The sequence below is a fragment of the Rhea pennata genome, chromosome 7 (assembly GCF_028389875.1).
Source record: "Rhea pennata isolate bPtePen1 chromosome 7, bPtePen1.pri, whole genome shotgun sequence".
In the NCBI taxonomy this organism is placed as follows: domain Eukaryota; kingdom Metazoa; phylum Chordata; class Aves; order Rheiformes; family Rheidae; genus Rhea; species Rhea pennata.
The window spans coordinates 5,285,803-5,301,389 of record NC_084669.1 but is presented as its reverse complement, the minus strand read 5'-3'; the positions used below and the strand labels follow the sequence as shown (position 1 = coordinate 5,301,389).

The window sequence follows — 15,587 nt, the reverse complement described above, 5'->3', positions numbered from 1 at the left end:
CTCTTCTAGTTTTTTAATTAGAAATGGCATGAACCTAAAATTTTTTCCAGTGGGAGACAATAAACCAAGCTAAAAGCAAGAGCCGATTACTGTTTAAAAAAAGACTGACACTGTAAAATTCTCTGTGGAATCTCCCATAAGGACAAAGACTTTTTGCTTTTCTTATATGATCATTTTGTAGATATGTTCATGTAATTAATAAGTCATGATGTTTGGTCTTTCATCAGCTTTAAGGGCAAAAATCTCAGAAGTATTCATGGTCATAACACTCTCTAAACTGCTTTACCTGAACTGTTATCAGCAATGGGCGGGTGCTAAATAACGCAGACTGCTGTAACAATTTATTAAAAGCAGAGTTTGGCTCTCTTGTGATGTGACAAAACCAAATCTCGTGTGTAGTTCTTCAGGTCTTGACCATCATATGATGGTCAAGCCTGGCCTAATTGTCAGTAACCAGTTACTTAAACATCTTGCAAACAGTAATTTTGTTGACCAGTGTTTATTGATTTGATTGATAAGGTCTGGTTGTTACAGCAATATCCACTGGTTATCTAAATACTATTTTCTCAACTGCTAAAGATACAAACAGTGAAAAATCTAGCTTTCTAACCAATTACAGTGCCTGTAGAAAGGCAGGAAAAGCTACAAGACAAAAAAAAAAAAAAAAAAAAAAAAAAACTTAAAACTGCTCTATCCTAAAAAATTACAAGAGCTATTTTACAGGTATGATTTCCCAACTGTGACCTGTACAATTTTACAAAAGAATTACAGTATTTAACCTTGAAAATTTTTCTTCTATCCACTTTGCTAGAACAGACTGGGATTCTTATGTTTCGTTGGTAGTGATTTCTAGTAGGTGTCAGGGCATTAGGTGGAGGTTTCAGAAACTGTTATGTTAACTTGGGTGTGTTAGGAACCACTGCAAGCTATTCTGTGATGTCTCAGTTTCAATTTTAAGGGAATTTAATACTGAAGTGTAGTAAAAAGAATGAGGAACAGCCTACAGATTAAGGCTTTGAATGAATAACTTCCACTGCCTTCTCTACAGTCAGTCCTGCAGTGAAAAGAGCAACAGATTAGATGCAAAATATTGCAGTGGAGCCTTCTCGATGAGTGCACGTGGGTACACTTTTTTTGCCTGGTAATAGCCTGCTAAGTCACGCTCGTGTGAGGCGTTTGGCTGGGGAGGTGTGTGGCTGCTGTCCTTACCGGGGACCGTATGTTCGTCCTCCTGGTTCGGTCAGCTTGGCAGTCGTTCCTGAAATCCGAGCCTGGGCGCCATGGGCTGACCTTCGCACCGCTTCCCGGCGTCCACCTGCACTCGCGTTGCTGCCTCCACTGCCCCTGTGGAGGAAGTGGGTGGCTTGGAGTGAACACGCTGAGGCTTGCAACAGGCAAGCTTTAAACCCCCTCTCCCCCTGTAAAAAATAATTTGTAGTGGAAGATGTGGAGAAAAAATAAAGGTAAGTTCTGGTTTATTGATAGAGACTTTCAGAGGCTTGTTCCAGTCCCCCCCACCCTCCAGTGAGCACAGGGAGTTAGGGAGCATGGAAACTTAATGTAACTCTCCAAAGATTACTTTCAGCTACAGTCAGAGTTATGGCATGTTCCAGCAACTGCTATAAAAGGATGTGTTTAATGGAGGAATGTTGCAGAGTGGAAATGTAAAAGCACACAGCCTTGAGAGAAAGTAGAAAGGGAAATTAAGGGAATTCACTTTTTTGGGTGTGTATGCGTGTTGGGGGGGGGGGGCGGTGGTTGGATGTGAATACTAGGTTCTAAGAGCAGATCTGTTTTGTACTGTATGATCAGGAGCCTGGTGGCTTGTTGGGAAACACAGTGCTGTAGCAGCGCGTAACGCTGTTGCTATGGCTTTGAATCAGGAGCAGAGTCTGGGTTTTGGGAGCTGTGCTGTGAACAGGCTCCCATGTAGCATTAAAGGAATTTCTTTCTGGTATGATAACTCTAGCCAGGGTATGGCAGCTCACCTAATCCTTTTGGCTACAGAGTTAATAGAGTTTTCTTTTTAAACTTCTAAGCTCCTGTTCAAAGACATCAGAAAAGTAAAATGATTCTGTAGATTTATTTTGTGTTCTTTCAGAGAGTCTAATGTTTGTGGAAAGGTTTAGTGCAAAGTACATTGTGTATTTCAGGAGAAATAGATTTATTCATTTAAATATGGTTCAGACACAAAGGAAAAAAATATAGGTTTTATGTTCCTCTGTTGTTTGTATAGTCTCTGTGAAAAACTTTTTTCATTATCCTACACTTAAATAATTATATTCTGATTTTTAATAGATTCTCAACAGTTTTTGTTTAAATCTTTTAACTAATACAGTTTAAGACTTTGAGATTATAAAAAGTTATGCCACATATGAACTGAATATAAAGTGAAATTAGTTGCAAGCTTCTTATAGTAAATTCACTTCAGAGTTTGTATGTATTGAAACCTCAATGGTAATTTCTCTAATAACAGCTTTCTGATGATACTTTTGTAGTCTTTATAATTGTTTTCACAGATGTTCATTAAAAATAGTTCTGCAAAGCTAAGTCAGCTACTGATTTGAATAACTTTGTATGTTAAATTTGAAGAACTTGAGAGAAATTAAATTTGGAGTTTTTTTTTGATGGCTGGAATAGTCATCACAAAGGAACATGGCCTGTGAGTCTAAACTAGTACCTTGAATGTAAATAACCATATTTAAAGCTTTTCTATCTCTTAGAAAGTTAATAGTCTCTCCTTCATTTAAACATCTACACTAAGATTTATTTTTATATTATTATTAAAATCCTCCTTTAACCTTCTCTTGAAAATATTTCCTGGCCATATGTGCTCTTGCCAGGCTAGGTGAAAGGATAACTTTATTTTTTGATCATTCAAACACCTAACAGCCTGGGAAGAAAGGAACAGGTGTGTCAATAATTCAAACTCCTCCCTGCTCCTGCAGGAGTTATGTTATATAGACAGGTTTTTTTTAATATATGTTAAATTTGGTCATGTTTGTCAGAACAAGAATTAGATTTTTCTCTAGCCAATTACAGTTGCTCAGGGATAGCTGTGAGTTGGACTGTGTCCCTTTAAACAGGAGATCACTAAAAGCAAAAAGCAATTAAAAGGAGAAAAAAACTTCACACCAATTTATGGAAAATGTTCGGTGTGATCTTCACGTTGTGCATCTAGCTAAATTTATGAGACATATATTGCTGCTATCATTCTCCTTGTCTACTTGCCCCATTCACTGTGTTTTTCTTTTAAGCCTTGATGTAACAGATGGTAAAGCATCAGGTGTAGAGTTTATTTAAAATGTATATGCTGAGTAGCCTGCTTGTGTATTATGGAGTTACACAGTGAAAATATAATCAAGCAAATTTCTACCAAAAGATTCTGACCCCATGTTGTAAAGTGTCAGACCCAGGAAATAGAAGTTAAAATAGCCTAACTCTGTTAAAATTTCAAACTCTCCTGCAAGAATTGTACTGCTTGTAAGTACCAGGTATAACCACTGTTATGTTTCATCATATTTGTTACTGTTGTTTGAGTTTTGATGGCAATACACCGTTAGGTTTATTATCTGACAAGCTGCTGAGTGGTGTTTCTTCTAATACCATAAATTAGTTTGTCTTGCTGACTAAATTCAGGTTATTGTGTGACTCTTGGGATTCCTGTCTTTGGATGGAGATCTACAGAAAGGAGCTTTATTTTAAAGATTTGTGTGCAGGAGGCATCCACATGATGCTGTGGCTCTGAAAGTGGGATGACTTTGGGCCAGTAAAACAGAGAGGATGGTAGCATAGCCTAAAGGGAGCCCTTTGTGCGAAATGGCTGATTTTGTGAGAGGGATCAATTAGAAGGAATGTGAGGGTACAAAGAGTGCAGTAGGTTAACGAGTTAATTCTTTGCTGTGTTCCTTTATGCCTTGGAAGATGACAGAGGCTTTAGAAGTAGCAGACAAAACATGCAGCTTTTCATCTTCTGAAGAGAGCTGTGAGCTGTTCTTCCTGCCTGCACCAGAATCAGCTGAAGCAAAATTGAGATGGCAATAGTGGTAGAAAGGAGGAAAGATAATTAGTTCTCACTGCTCTCACCAACTGCTGAAGGCATATGGACAATTTCTTGGGGTTCTTTGTTGTTCTCCTCAGCCTGTCTATCCTGTTCTCCCCCCGCCCCGGGACAGGAAAAGATGTCATTTTTGTCTACAGTGGCCTGAAGATTATAATTCACCTAGTTGCTACTGTGAAGCATTCTCTTGTGACCCACCACCCAGACTGATCCAAATGTAGCTCTCACAGGAAGGCACACTACATTGACTAGAGCATGGCACCTTGGCTGCCTCACATGGCTTGCTGTGAATTGACCAGCCCGCTGCCCTGTCCTTGCCCTGCTCTCTGGTGAATCAAGTCCAGTTCATGCTCTGAATACTGACCCAAAGGTTTCCATGGAGTTAGGCCCATCTAGTTGAGAGTTCCTCAGCCGTCAGGATGGAAATACCCTTCCACTCCGACCTGCTGCATTCTCTGGAACAATGATAAGGTTAACAGGCAAGAGGGGAAGGCTCTGCTCTGGGGCGTGGGGATAGTGTTGTCACGTGGGCCACAGACATGTTCCAGCAGGGTTATGTGTTGTCGCAGAAGTCACTGTTTTGTTCAATACTTAATTTAATAACATGTTTTCGTAGTTCTTTCTGTATGCACAGAGCTATGCTCGCTGAAGTGAGCGTAAAAACTCATGCGAACAAAACTAATGTTTCCCAAAACAAAGCACCAAAACAAAACTCCCAAACCTAAGCAAGCTCTATTGTCTTCTGGCTGGAAAAAACAAACTTCCTTGTTTAAATCTGGAGATGTTCTAGTAGGCTTTTGCTGTATGTTGTGCTTCTGGGGCCAACATATATACTTAGATAAATATTTCAAATGTCAGATGTCAGCACATGCTGGGTAAGTGCTTAATAATCATGAAACCAAGAGCCTTTGGTCTATCCCAGCGGAAAGTGATGTGATAAAAGAGATTTTTCAAACAAAGCTCTAGTGAAGGGGATCCTCTGGGGAAAAGCAGAGGATATGAGAGTTAATCAAATTTGCCTTAAGCCTAAAGGAAGTCTTTTTATATTTTCAGTTTGTCCTGACCTTTTCAATTGCTTGTTACACGGACTTTTCTTGTCCACTGGGTATCTCTCACTCCTGGCTCTGATAAAGAGAAGTCTTTATTTGTGTGACAGCACACCATGTTCACACAGAGAAATGCAGTTTTATAAATAATAGCTTTCTGCAGTCAAAAATTTACTGACTCCTAGAACAAAGTATAAATTTAAAATTGAGAATAAAATTAGGGGAACAAGAGATTAGTCGGAATCGTGTCCTGTGCTTTTCATCTATGACATTTTTCTAAGATAGATCTCTTGTGGTCAGTGTGTCCTTATATCTCTTTACCCATAAGAATGCCTTAGGCTTTTACAATTACAACTAAGAATGCTTGAAATGATGGTGTTACTGTGTTGAAGATCTGATTAATCAGTTTTGCTTCCTTTCACTATTGCTTGATATGCAAGAGGATTTGAAAAGGTAGCTTCCTTCTTCAGACTTTATTTTGCTTGATGTTTCTTTCCCTCCAGTTTTCTTATTATAATTGAAGAATTTGCTCAGATACTGTTCAAAGCAGCTGTTATCATCACTTCTTTGCCTTCTAAAGATACTCTTGCCAAATAAATTCATCAGGAATTTGCCCCTACCTGTTGTAAGCAACTGATAGAACCCCAAGGGTTTACACGTACACCACAGTAACAGCTTGCCCAAGACTCTGCTACCTTCTAGCTCTCTAAAGCAAAACCAAGTTTGCAATACTAAAACATAGCAATGCTAAGGTAAAGGCATGTCTCCAGCTACTGGTGAAAATCCCGGGTAAGCATTTACCTTTGAGAAGAGATGATACAGCATTACCAAATTAGCATAATAGCATTTCTGTAGCTGTTACTACAGAAATGCAACATAATAGAGAATCAAGTATTTCATTTCAGAGGAGTTCTGAGCATTGTTGAATTGGGAGGGAAATAACTTAAGAGCTGGATTCAAGTGTGGGGCCTTGATTGAATTTGGCTTTATTTGTTTGTAACTTGACTCCAAAGATGCTGCTAATGTTACAAGTGTTAAAGTTTATAGCTTGTTTCTATCCTTTCTCCTTTTTAAACTTGCTTAGCAAGGAAGCATTTGCTAGGCTTGGAAAAAAAGAGAAACTGATACCCTCCTTGGGTCAGTAAAAGCCCTGAGCAGCTTTAGAGCAATTGTTGCATTCTTCTCTCTGTTCTTTCTCATATTTATTTTTTGGCTCAACCACTTCCTTCTGTTTTTCTGTAACTAGAAAAAAAAATGGCTTGGCTTTGGAACCTGCAAATTCCATGAAAGTAGTGAAGTCTACTGAAGTTGTCTGTCAGTAGGCAGAACAAAACCCTTTAAGCTACCTACTCTCTAAAATTTCCTGTTCTCTAAAACAGCAGTAGCTGTTCAAATTGTTCTTTTTCATTCCAGAGCAGTCCACAAGATTCAGAATCAGGCCAGCTTCCTGGTAATGGGCAGGATATAAAAAGGAACACTCAGGAAAAGAGTGTAGAAAGATCTGGAGGTCAAAACATCTCAGATCATCTTCCTACAGTTGTGCCACTGGCTGAGAGTATCTCCCCATTAAATCCAGGACCCACAAGGTAAGAAATTAACTTCCTTCCTGTGACAGGAATATAATTTAAGCCCTGCTGTTGTTGATAGTTGGGGATGTTCGCTAAGTTTCTGTTACTGTGTAACTGATTTTCAAAATCTGTGCTCTTGATGAGTGATGATGCAGTCTTCAAAATAACCTGACAGAAACAAGGCTACTTACTGTTTACTAAACTGACTTTCTCTCTTCACTACGTAGCTATAAACAAAGCTCTAACTGTTGTAGTAACCCTTGACCTAAACTTCCTTTGCTGTTTGCTCGTACTAATAAACTTTTATCTGAGGCAGAGAAACATGAGATATCTCTTGTATAGTCGTATATGATTGTGTGGTAAGATGTAATTGTAAACAGACCTGAAATATACCATGGCCAGCTTTTTACAGCAAACCTACAGTACTAGAAACTACCAGTCTAGCTAATGCTTATTAGTATCTTCTGAACTTCTTAAAATTAATCACATGAAATAAACAGGACTACTTTCAGAGTTAAGGTATTCTTTAGTGCAATTAAGGGTGGTGGAAAGTAACATAATCTGGATTTTATTAAACAGTCCAGAGGGAACATTTCCTTTGAAGCACTGATACTTTTTTAAATGTTTAGTCTTGCATTTTCTCATGTTACCAAGGCTTTCAGCTGCTACAGTGGAGAAATTGTCTAATACCAGCATGATTTTAATACAGGACTGCATGCTTTCCAGTTTATTGGTGTGACCCAGGATACAATGATAAATATAACTTATAAGGCATAGCAGTGACTTGTATACGGGTAGGATTTTTAGGCTATGGGTATCTTTTAAAGTGTTAATACAAGCTTTCATTAAGATTGGATAGTTTACAACAGACTTTACATGCATGTGGAGTATGTGTGACATGGGCCTTCCTCTGTTTCAGCCAGCCATTTTCCTGGCTTTTTTTTTTTTTTTTTTTTTTTTTTTTTTGATTGCCATAGTCTTTAAAAGGTGTAATCTTGAGAAACAAAAAACAAGAAGACAAATAAAATAATGCTATTCCAGGCAGGGTGGTGAGTGTTTGTATGTGTTTTTTTTTTTTTCTCTAGATATGTTGAAAATTGAGCATAAAATTACTGATGTCACGCAACATTTTGTGGAAGTTTAAATTAAAATGTAGGTAATAAGATCATAACTGACAACTTCAGGGGAAACTTGTGCAGAGAAATGGCATGATGTTAAAAGACTTACCAATAGAAAGCAGTATACAGTCTGTTTGTCCCTGCTTAGGAGCTTTTTACATTGTAATCAATTGTCTCACTTCAGTACACACTGAATAAGGTATTTAGTTTTAATTATGTTTCTTTGAGAGTGTCTCTCCATTTTGATCTCAAATGGGGGAAGCCCCAGATGTCATTCACATGAGTTATAAAAATTTGAATTTGGAGTCATGTAAAGTTGAGCAGGAAGAGATTTTTAAATGCATTTGTTTTCATTGTTTATTATGGCTAACAGATATCACATGCATCCTCTAGCTTCTAGTTTCTTTAGACAGTATCTTGTAAAATCAGTATACTGTGCATGTGCCTAATGATAAGCAACCATGCTGTCCTAGATGATAAATATAGATTTATTGTAAGCTACTGAAAATGTGATGCATTGTGATTTGTGACAGCAAAACAGTCATCTCCTGCTATTCTTATCAATACACATTATCTTAGGGAAAAAGGCAAAAGATAGATGGGGTTAAAAGTGATGAATATTAGTAACTGTTGAATGTTGTATGTAGGCCTAGCATGAGTAACATTCTTGCAAACTGAAGTTCTTTGTAAAATGGCAATGTGATGGATATCGTGTACTTAGAACTGCTTCTCCGCCATGCCCATGCACCTTCCGATATATCAGACAGCATTTGTGCCAGCATCCACTTAGTGGATTTTGTGCCAGCTTAAATGGCACAGTCCTGCCTTAAATATTGCTTCCTTGGTAGGAATGAAGCAGCAGCAGAACTCCTCTCAGATTTGAATTATGTATTCTTTTTCTACTCAGAAAGAATCTCTAAGTAATCACTTTCTTTTCTGCATTTTAAGACAAATACACAGCTTCCTTCAATGTCTGCCTTTAAAGACTTTTTTCAATCTAGTTTACCAGGAAACTGGAAAAGACAGTACCAATGTTAAGTGGTCAAAGTGGAACACATGCTTTTTTAACTCCCTGACTTAGCCAGCCTAGTAAAGAGGGTTTTAATCTAGGTTGGGTGGGGGGGGGGGGAAATGTCATACAGACAGGGTAGATAACAAACACAAGTTGGGTTGGGGGGCCTCCAACGGGTGCATGCAGCTGGGGAAGTGCATTTGGGACATGGCTATGGGGCCCCCTGTACACCCTTCCTGGGAAACCTGTAGGCCTGACCACCTTTTTGAAATGCCTGTACACCAACGCACACAGCATGGGGAAGAAACAGGAGAAGCTGAAGATGTGTATGCAGTCGTAGGGCCGTGATCTCATTGCAATCACAGAGACATTGTGGGATACCTCACATGCCTGCAACGCTGCCATGGATGGCTATGTGCTTTTTAGGAGAGACAGGCCAGGAAGGTGAGGTGGTGGAGTTGCTCTTTATGTGAGAGAGCAACTGCAATGCATCAAGCTCTGCCTAGGGGTGGAGGAGGAGGAGGCAGCTGAGAGCTTATGGGTAAAGATCAAAGGGCAGGCCAACATGGGGGATACTGTTGTGGGTGTCTACTACAGGCCACCTGACCAGGAAGAGAAAGTTGATGAGGCCTTCTATAGGCAGCTGGAGGTAGCCTCATGATCACAGGCCCTGGTTCTCCTGGGGGACTTCAACCACCCCAACATCTGCTGGAAGGACTACACAGCAAGGCACAAGCAGTCCAGGAGGCTCCTGCAACGCATTGATGGTAACTGCTTGTCACAACTGGTGGAGGAGCCTACGAGGAAGGGTGTCCTGCTGCACCTTGTCCTTACCAACACAGAGGGACTGGTTAGAGATGTGAAGGTTGGGGGCAGCCTTGGCTGCAGTGACCACGAGGTGGTGGAGTTCAGGATCCAGCAGGAAAGAAGTAAGGCAACAAGCAGGACCGCAACCCTGGACTCCAGGAGAGCAGACTTTGGGCTCTTCAGAGACCTAATTGGTGGAGTCTCATGGGTTAAGGCCCTAGAGGGAAGGGGGGTCCAGGAGAGCTGGCTAATATTCAAACATCACTTCCTCCAAGCTCAAGAGTGGTGCATCCCTCTGAGTAAGAAGTGCAGCAAAAGGGGCAGGAGGCCTGCATGGGTGAGCAAGGAGCTCTTGGCCAAATTCAGACAGAAGAAGAAAATACACAGACTGTGGAAGAGGGGACAGGCTGCTTGGGAGAATTATAGGAATGCAGTCAGAGTATGTAGAGATGCGGCAAGGAAGGCTAAGGCCCGGCTGGAATTGAGTCTGGCAAGGGATGCCAAGGACAACAGGAAGGGCTTCTTCAAATACATCAGCAACAAGAGGACTGGGGAAAATGTAGGCCCGCTACTTAATGGGGCGGAGACCCTGGTGACAAGGGATACGAAGAAGGCAGAATTACTGAGTGTCGCCTTTGCTTCAGTCTTCACTGCTAAGGGCAGCCCCCATGAATCCTGCAGCCTGGATGTGAGGGAGAAAGTCTGGAGAAGGGAAGACTTCCCTTTGGTTGAGGAGGATAGGATTAGAGACCTTCTGGGCAGGCTAGACATCCACAGATCCATGGGCCCAGATGGGGTGCACCCACGGGTACTGAGGGAGCTGGCGGATGTTGTTGCCAGGCCGCTCTCCATCATCTTTGAAAGATCCTGGAGAACTGGAGAGGTGCCTGAGGACTGGAAGAAAGCCAGTGTCACTCCAGTCTTCAAAAAGGGGAGGAAGGAGGGCCCAGGCAACTACAGGCCAGTCAGCCTCACCTCCATCCCTGGAAAGAGGATGGAACAGCTCATTCTGGGTGTCCTCTCCAGGCATATGGAGGAAAAGACAGTGATCAGGAGTAGCCAGCATGAATTCACCAAGGGGAAATCCTGCTTAACCAACCTGATAGCCTTCTCTGATGGAATGACTGGCTGGGTAGATGAGGAGAGAGCAGGGGACGTTGTGCACCTTGACTTCAGCAAGGCTTTGGACACTGTCTCCCATAACATCCTCCTAGAGAAGCTCAGGAAGTGTGGGTTAGACAAGTGGACAGTGAGGTGGATTGAGAACTGGCTGAAAGGCAGAGATCAGAGGGTCGTCACCAGTGGCGTGGAGTCTAGCTGGAGGCCTGTGGCTAGTGGCATCCCCCAGGGCTCAGTACTGGGCCCCATCCTGTTCAACTTCTTCATCAATGACCTGGATGAGGGGACAGAGTGCCTCCTCAGCAAGTTTGCTGATGATACCAAGCTGGGAGGGGTGGCTGACACACCTGAGGGCTGTGCTGCCCTTCAGAGAGACCTGGACAGGCTGGAGAGCTGGGCAGAGAGAATCATCATGAGGTTCAACAAGGGCAAGTGCAGGGTCCTGCATCTAGGGAAAAATAACCGTAGGCACCAGTACAAGCTGGGGGCTGACCTTCTGCAGAGCAGCTCTGCAGAGAAGGACCTGGGAGTGCTGGTGGATGACAGATTGACCATGAGCCAGCAATGTGCCCTTGTGGCCAGGAAGGCCAATGGTCTCCTGGGGTGCATCAGGAAGAGTGTTGCCAGCAGGTCCAGGCATGTGATCCTGCCCCTCTACTCAGCCCTGGGGAGGCCTCATCTCAAGTAGTGTGTCCAGTTCTGGGCTCCCCAGTCCAAGAGAGACATGGAGCTACTGGAGAGAGTCCAGGGCAGGGCTACAAAGATGATCAGAGGGCTGGAGCATCTGCCCTACAAGGAACGGCTGCGAGAGCTGGGCCTCTTCAGCCTGGGGAAGAGAAGGCTGAGGGGGGGGATCTTATCAATGTGTACAAGTACCTGAAGGGAGGGTGCCAAGGGGACGGGGACAAACTCTTTTCAGTTGTCCCATGTGACGGGACAAGCAGCAGTGGGCAGAAACTGAAGCACAGGAAGTTCCGCCTGAGCGTGAGGGGGAATTTCTTCCCTGTGAGAGTGATGGAGCACTGGACCAGGTTGCCCAGAGAGGTTGTGGAGTCTCCTTCTCTGGAGATCTTCAAGGCCCGCCTGGATGCAACACTGTCTAACATGCTTTAGGTGATCCTGCTGAGCAGGGAGGTTGGGCTAGATGATCTCCAGAGGTCCCTTCCAACCTTACTGATTGTATGATTAAGACACAGGAGTGAGCTTTATCAAAGCAATTGATTTCTCTGTAGTTCATTTTCTGCATCTGTAAAATAAGTATAGAATATTCAATGATTTGTTTATTAAATAATTTAGTACATTCCAGGTTTAGTGTATTTAGTACATCTAGAGCAAGCGAATCTCAGATATCACCAGAAAACAGGGAGAAATATGTAGAGATTTAAACTTTCTCACATTCATTTGTTCATATATAAAGAACTTGGACACACTGCGTCATCAGGAAATAGCTTTCTATCATTGTTGTGATGTTTAATTGATCTTTAAATACAATATATAAAAAATAGAAAGTGTAGGGGGAAGAGAGGCTGGTTAGGGGATTGGTTTTTTTTGTTTTTTTTGTTTTTTTTTTCCTCGTCAGCAACATCTTTCTCTGCTATTGTCTCTAAGAAAAATAGTAGGTGGCAAAATTAGATCAAGCAGTCGGGAACAAAATTGTATCATCTCTGCAGCAGGATTGTTTTTCACTCTCACCAAAGCTGATGAAAGAAAGCCTTTTTTGATGAAGTGCATGTGTGAACACAGCTAGAAAAGAGGGATGAAATGTCCTCAGTAGGAGGAAGAAAGTGTCAGCTTCATGCCCTTCCAATTTCTCTAACTATTCAGCGGTGGGAAATAGTTCAACTCAAACTACAGATAGGTCTGTATCATTATGTGGGCACTGGAAAGACATGGTAAATTTCTCAGAGCCTTGTCGTCTTAATATTCCGAGATTTCTAGAATTCTTCATGGATCTTGTGTCTTTATATGAGTGGGCCTTTATGTCTTCATCCTGAGGGCAGGATTGGGCAATCCTACCACCAAAGATGACTTGTGTGGGAAACCAAGCTACACAGTTTTGGCTGAAGACCTCACTGTGGTTTTTAACACAATAAGGTCTGTCTTCTGTTTTAGTGGTGAAGTCTCCCTCGTTGATGCAGAAATTTATTATGTGTATTGCAAAATACACAAGCAAATGCTGTTCTTCCTATTTGTTTCACTAATTTTGGTGGCCTTGCTTTGGTAGTAACGGAGATGTGTGCACAAAATTTGGCCCTTGAATTATTATATCCATGCTATTTTTTTCCAAAAGCTGTCGTTCTAATACTGATTCCTTAGCATACTGTAGTACTATTGAAGATTCTTACTACAAAGTTTTTTTAAAAAAATTTACCTTTTATCTCAATGTAGCAAGTATTTCTTTTCTTTTTGCTCTTGTGGTGATAGAAATAACTGATTAGTAGTGTCTGATTTGAAGCCAGGAGAACTCCAACAAGGAATTGGGCCAGATAATCTTTTTCTTTGAGTCTGGATTTTAGAGGAGGCACAAGTTCAGACTAAGCATGAATGGGAAAAATAAACACTGGAGCTGAGGTGCAGTGCGTGATAGTTTACATTAGCGTCAGCAGTTTCTGCATGTGGCCTTCGGAAAGACTATGCTAACTGAAGAAGCAAGTAGATATGCATTGATGTGGCTTGAAACAATAGGCTGAGGACACTTAACAGCATAGGCTCACGTTAAAGTTAGCCACATAGCGTATTAAACTCTCCAAACTGGTGTTGGAACAGATCAGCTGTCATAACAAGGTCTGTGGGGTGGGTTCTCTTAACTTTGGTTTTAACTATTTGCGATTTGGCTGCAGCTAATACCCAGTCTTGCTTTTTCCTTTATCTTTCTTTTATATTAGTGTTAAGTATTTCTATATTGTTCTGTAGCCAGTTTATGTTCTTTTTAAATGTATTGCTCAGAAATGGCATAGCTATAGTTCTTCAGGGAGTTCCTTTTCAAAACATTGATATTAAGAATACTTAGACTTACAGTTTAGCTGGCTAGAACAGCTTTATACTTTAGCATGCAAAATTATAACTCTTCTATGAGACGAGTGCTACATGGATGAGTCAGATTGAAGGTATTCATAAGATTCATATTTCAGGAAACATATTGGATGAGCAATAGCACAGCAATTACCTTTTTAGCCTTATTTTGTAAAATGGCTGGCATGTGCCTGTTTTTGAGTGACTTTTAAGTTATCGCATCCTGCTAAAATAGAAATGCAGACAATAAACGGAAGAAGCCCTGATGTTTCAGACAGCAGCCTGTTTATTTTTAACTCAGTACTGCTTTGAACACATCTTTTCCACTCTGAAATGAACTCTCCTGATTCTAAAAGCATGTGATCAGCCTTTTCCTGATAGAGTACCTCTGTGAAAAGTGTGTGCAAAACTACCATGTTTCCCTTTACCAGTCTTCTGAATGGCTTTCTTCCATCCTTCACAGCTTCTCTGAAATTGTTTCAGTTGGTTTTAAATTCTCATGTTTTGGGATTCCTAATGTCTATGACTTGTTTACCTAAAATACTCTGCTTCAGCCCAGTTTGCACCTGTGTATCACTAGGCCTGTATGTTGAAAAGCGTCATCTTCAGCAATTATCGGCCTTCTGTGTGAAGTAAAAATGCTGAAGAATTAGAATAGTTAGCAAACTTTAGGTTTTGCATTGGTGTCTTTGTAAGATGTAGTCATATTTTGCTGCTGATGCACATACAGAAGAAAACACCTGGAGAAACCCTTTGCTTCTCTCAGGTAGAATTGTCCAGTATTTTCCTGCAAATTAGAAACAAGTAGGTATAGCAATACATAAGGTACACCTAGAAGGAGTACAGAGGAATAAGCACTTTTTTGTGGATGAATTTGGCCACTTTCCCACATTGTGCTCTGGATAGATCCTGTGGGATCCATGGAGCTGTTGGACTTTTGTTACAGAATAAAAAGCTAAAGTTGCTGCACATCCTGTAAGACTGTCTATTCAGTGCTGTTTCCTGCCAACTCTCCGGATGTCTCAAAGAGACCAGGAGCCAGCTGTAGAACTAGACCTGAAGATTTGGCCAGGTTCACTTGCTGTGGTGGTAGTACATTTTACTTTTTAAATATTAGAATAATTTAGTTTGGTCATATTTAAAACACTGCAGGCCTTGCATTTTATTGTGTGTGGAATAGGGAGGCAAAAAGTGATTTGGGAGGGGTAGGGAGAAGAAGGGGAGGACAGTTCCCAGGAGGATCATATAGATGGTTATTTCTGCCCCACTTCTTCCTGAAAGCTTAGATATACAGGGAGTGCAGGAGAATCTGGCTGCTAAGAGCCCTTTAGCAATGATGGATTTCTCATGTGTTTGTTTACACTGAAAAGTTCAAATACTGTCCAGCTCTGCCTCTAAAATTATGATTGTAGAGGGAATGTGGAAATGATTTTCATGTTCATAATTTATTTTCATGCAGCAGTCATTAAGTTAAGTCCTCCAGTACAGTGTGTCCAAACAAAATGAACCCAAAATGTAGATTCTGGTCTCTGATGTGTCAGCAGAAACAAAACAAATGTTTGAGAAGCAGGTATACTGGTGGTGGTTGCAGAGCAAGGTATGTATTTGTCCCCTTCAGTGCTTTCTAAAATCAATCTCAGATTTCAGGCTGTTATACTCATGGGGATATAATTACTTGGCACAGGTTCTGAGTTACGTCAGTATGGATAGCAACTGTATGTGACCTCTAGGTTTCATAGGCGTCAGCACTTGTTTTTCTTTCCCTTCACAAGTGTAACTGGTAAAAGAACAGTCAGCTTTTCCAACCAACTGCTGTATGTTTTAGAAGAAAGCTAAGGAATAAGA

At 41.2% G+C, this 15,587-nt stretch overlaps 1 protein-coding gene across 6 annotated transcripts in view; it reads left to right on the top strand.

Annotated features, from left to right (window-relative positions):
* TACC2 (transforming acidic coiled-coil containing protein 2) overlaps positions 1–15,587 on the top strand; it is a 150,917-nt gene that overhangs the window by 20,911 nt on the left and 114,419 nt on the right. For all 6 annotated transcript variants that reach the window (XR_009959016.1, XM_062580689.1, XM_062580692.1 and 3 more), the window contains exon 3: positions 6,520–6,692. Coding sequence is in view for 5 of the 6 variants with exons in the window: in XM_062580689.1 (XP_062436673.1) it covers positions 6,520–6,692 (173 nt within the window). In the remaining variant the exon portion in view is untranslated. The remainder of the gene's footprint in view (positions 1–6,519; positions 6,693–15,587) is intronic.